Genomic DNA, 4591 nt, shown 5'->3' with positions numbered 1-4591 from the left:
CCACTCACCTATTGTACTCTATGCTACTTTCTCCCCACCCCCACCCTCCTCTAGCTTATCTCTCCACCCTTCAGGCACTCTGCTTGTATTCCTGATGAAGGGCTTTTGCCCGAAACGTTGATTTTCCTGCTCCTCGGAAGCTGTCTGAACTGCTGTGCTTTTCCAGCACCACTCTAATCCAGAGTTTCCAGCATCTGCAGTCATTGTTTTTACCTTGCATCACTATTTTGACCTCTGCACTTAAGAAAGATAATGCAGGCTGTTCAACTCGACTGATCCCTGTGACAAAGGGGTTAATTTGTCAAAAACAGCTAAACATGTTCAGCCTTAATCATTAAAGGTTAGAAGAATGAGGGGAATCTTATTAAATGTACAAGTGTCTGCAGAGGGGGCTTGACCGAGTAGTTGTTGAGAAGATGTTTCCTGTAGTGGGGGCATCTTGAATTAGGGACATGGTTATCGCCAAAGGATACACTAATTGAAAACTGAGACGTAAAGGAATTTCTTTTCCCAAAGGGTAGTAAATCTCTGGAAATCCAAGAGAGTTGTGAAAGCTAGGTCACTGAAAATATTTGAAATTGGGGTCAGTAGAGTTTTGAAATATCAAGGAGTTGACATCTAAACTGACCTGGTTCAATGGAGTTGAGATTGGGGCAGATCAGCCAAGATTTTGTTGGATCATGAGGCGACTTAGAGGGGCAGAATGGTCTACTGCTCCTATTTCACATGTCTTTATGTTATACCCATTTCCGCCTCTGGCTTTTACACCATGAAACCTTTGTGATTGAATTTTTTTTAGATTAGATTAGGTTACTTACAGTGTGGAAACAGGCCGTTCGGCCCAACAAGTCCACACTGACCCTCCGAAGAGTAAGCCACCCAGACCTATTCCCTACATTTACCCCTTCATCTAATACTACGGGCAATTTAGCATGGCCAATTCACCTAACTTGCACATCTTTGGACTGTGGGAGGAAACCGGAGCACCCGAAGGAAACCCACGCAGACACGGGGAGAACGTGCAAACTCCACACAGACATTTGGAAGGTTTGTAGCTCAGGTTGAGGTTTAGTGTGTAGCTTTGCTCGCTGAGCTGTAGGTTTGATATCCAGATGTTTCATTACCTGGCTCGGTAACATCATCAGTGGCGACCTCCAAGTGAAGCGAAGCTGTTGTCTCCAGCTTTTTTCGATGGGACAACCACAACGCCATAAACAAACACAGATCTCGATACCATCTATCAACCCCTCAGAAGACGAACAGGAAATGACATCACCACAAGCCCCAGGAACCCCATCCGGAGAAAGATATAAATAGAAAGCAGGAGAAAACAGATTCGCTTCACTTGGAGGTCGCCACTGATGATGTTACCTAGCCAGGTAATGAGACATCTGGATATCAACCTACAGCTCAGCGAGCAAACCTACACCCTAAACCTCAACCTGAGCTACAAACCTTCCAAATGTCTGTGTGGAGTTTGCACGTTCTCCCCGTGTCTGCGTGGGTTTCCTTCGGGTGCTCCGGTTTCCTCCCACAGTCCAAAGATGTGCAAGTTAGGTGAATTGGCCATGCTAAATTGCCCGTAGTATTAGATGAAGGGGTAAATGTAGGGAATAGGTCTGGGTGGCTTACTCTTCGGAGGGTCAGTGTGGACTGGTGTTCGTGTATCCTGGTGGCTAACTTTCTTCCTGTTTGTCCTACGTAGTGTTTGTGGCAGTCCTTGAATGGAATTTTGTAGATGACGTTGGTTTTGTCCATGGGACTTTTAAGTTTGTTAGTTTTTGTTTGAGAGTGTTGGTGGGTTTGTGTGCTACTAGGATTCTGAGGGGTCTTAGAAGTCTGGCTGTTATTTCTGAAACTTCTTTGATGTATGGTAAGGTGGTTAGGGTTTCTGGCTGTGTTTGGTCTGCTTTTTTCGATGGGACAACCACAACGCCATAAACAAACACAGATCTCGATACCATCTATCAACCCCTCAGAAAACGAACAGGAAATGACATCACCACAAACCCCTGGAACCCCAACCAGGACAAACATATAAATAGAAAGCAGGAGACAACAGCTTTGCTTCACTTGGAGGTCGCCACTGATGATGTTACCTAGCCAGGTAATGAAACATCTGAATATCAAACCTACAGCTCAGCGAGCAAACCTACACCCTCCACACAGACAGTTCCCTGAGGTGGGAATTGAACCCGGGTCTCTGGAGCTGTGAGGCAGCAGTGCTAACCACTGCGCCACCGTGCCACCCCCTATACTCCATGCAATATTTTGTTTTTTTGTTGTATGATCAGAAAGTCCTACTGTGTGACTAATATCTACCAATGTCTAAGTACTGTCTCATTTTACATGCACTGGAGAGTGGAGTGAATGTGAGTGCATTACTGTTACAATTGACAATGCTCTGACTTTGCTTGCAGAGGATGTCCAGTGTTATGATTCAGACTGCTACCCTCTGGCATTTGGTGTCCCTGCAATTGCTATGTTACTGGCTTTAGGTAAGTTTGATTTCTGTTCTAACCTTTTTCAGTTGACCCAATATGGAACAAACATAGTGCAGTGCTTCCCAAACTATTTCCCACTGTGACCCCATTCAATGAGAGTTCCGTTGTAACTGCAGTTGCCAAGGGGGGGGTGGTGCTTAATGATCAAAGTATGCAGAGATACGCAGGCTGACTGGAGATAGATTAAACATAACCTTCATCAAGGGCTTTTGCCCGAAACGTCGATTTCGCTGCTTGTTGGATGCTGCCTGAACTGCTGTGCTCTTCCAACACCACTGATCCAGTACTCTGCCTTCCTGTTATTCATCCCAAAGTGCATCACCTCACACTTAGCTGCATTGAACTCCATTTGCCGCCTCTCAGCCCAATTCTGCAGTTTATCCAAGTCCTCTTGCAACCTGTAACATTCTTCCAAACTGTCCACTACTCCACCGACTTTAGTGTCGTCTGCAAATTTACTACTCCATCCACCTATGCCTGCGTCTAAGTCATTTATAAAAATCACAAACAGCTGTGGTCCCAAAACAGATCCTTGTGGCACACCACTAGTAACCGGACTCCAGGCTGAATATTTTCCATTAACCACCACTTGCTGCCTTCTTTCAGAAAGCCAGTTTCTAATCCAAACTGCTAAATTACCCTCAATCCCATGCCTCTGCATTTTCTCCATCAGCCTACCATGTGGAACCTTATCAAAGGCTTTACTGAAGTCCATGTACACCACGTCAATTGCCCTACCCTCATCTACATGCTTGGTCACCTTCTCAAAAAACTCAATGAGGTTTGTGAGACATGACCGGCCCTTGACGAAACCATATTGGCTATCTGAAATCAAATTGTTGCTTGCTAGATGATTATAAATCTTCTCTCTTTTATAACCCCTTCCAAAACCTTTCCTACAACAGAAGTAAGGCTCACTGGTCTATAATTACCTGAGTTATCTCTGCTGTCCTTCTTGAACAAGGGCACAACATTTGCAAACCACCAGTCCTCAGGTATTAAACCTGTAGACAATGATGACTCAAATATCAAAGCCAAAGGCTCTGCTATCTCCTCCATAGCTTCCCAGAGAATCCTCGGATAAATCCCATCTGGCCCAGGGGACTTGCATACTTTCACTCCTTCTAGAATTGATAATACCTGTGCATAACTAACCTCGATCCTTTCTAGTCTAATATCATTGAGCATAAGATAAACAGAGAACAAGGTAAGACTAAATTAACAAACAAGTGTTTTTGGGATGAGTGGCTGAGAGTTAGCCGTCCTTGTCTGAGCGAACATGTCATGTTTTTCAGTGATTTTTGCACTGGGCACCTCTGTGTATAAGATTTATCCGCCGACAGGGAACCTGTTCTGCAAATTACTATGCGCTACTGCGGTAAGTCACAAACTATTTGGTACATCATCATCTCTGCTGGTCATGTAGTGTTTCTTTTAACAAAATTAGCATGCTCTGCTACCTCTGTGTTGGTGGGCTTGTCTTTCCAATACGTACTGAAGATAAGTCTAAGCCAAGCCAGAAACTGTTCAGCATTTTCTCCTGCCTGCCACGTATTGTTCTGATCTCACCACTGGTGAGGAGTGAGCTGAGAATGCTGGTTTAATGAGCTTGGAATTTGCTTTGCAGTTAGCTTTTTTTTCAGTCTGTTACTCAACTTGACCATAACAACTGAAGATTTTACATTTGCCTGTATTGATTTCGGCATCAAGTGACAGAACGCTGATGATTGTGGAGCCTAGTTATGTGAAATTATCAGCAACCTCCAACATCACATCATCAATGCTGATAGATACCAACATCCTACCCATAACATGTCTTCCCAATGCTGATGGTCAAACCAAGCTCTTTGCACCTATGAGAGCATCTGCTATTTTCTGTGAAGGTGTTCCTCAGCAAGAAATATCAGAAAAATATTGTTGGAGTACTGCAACGCTTCATGGAAGACAGATGCACCTTTGCCTTGGCTTGTAGGTGGGCAAGCTGATCAACTTTCTGTCAGTTCTGTTCTGTAAGCCTGAAACCTGGAAGCATAAGAACACAAGCCTCTTTGACCCACCAATGTTGCCCTGTCATAGCTGACTTAACC

General features: G+C 44.4%; 1 protein-coding gene across 1 annotated transcript in view; it reads left to right on the top strand.

Annotated features, from left to right (window-relative positions):
* The window catches only part of LOC122539646 (solute carrier family 15 member 2-like), a 103429-nt gene that overhangs the window by 93039 nt on the left and 5799 nt on the right, over positions 1-4591 (top strand). The window contains exons 9-10 of the mRNA XM_043674644.1: positions 2421-2498; positions 3800-3882. Coding sequence (XP_043530579.1) covers positions 2421-2498; positions 3800-3882 — 161 coding nt within the window. The remainder of the gene's footprint in view (positions 1-2420; positions 2499-3799; positions 3883-4591) is intronic.

The sequence above is a fragment of the Chiloscyllium plagiosum genome, chromosome 33, assembly GCF_004010195.1.
Source record: "Chiloscyllium plagiosum isolate BGI_BamShark_2017 chromosome 33, ASM401019v2, whole genome shotgun sequence".
Lineage (NCBI taxonomy): Eukaryota > Metazoa > Chordata > Chondrichthyes > Orectolobiformes > Hemiscylliidae > Chiloscyllium > Chiloscyllium plagiosum.
Note: the sequence above shows the minus strand (reverse complement) of the source record. Positions and strands in the feature narration are given on the sequence as shown.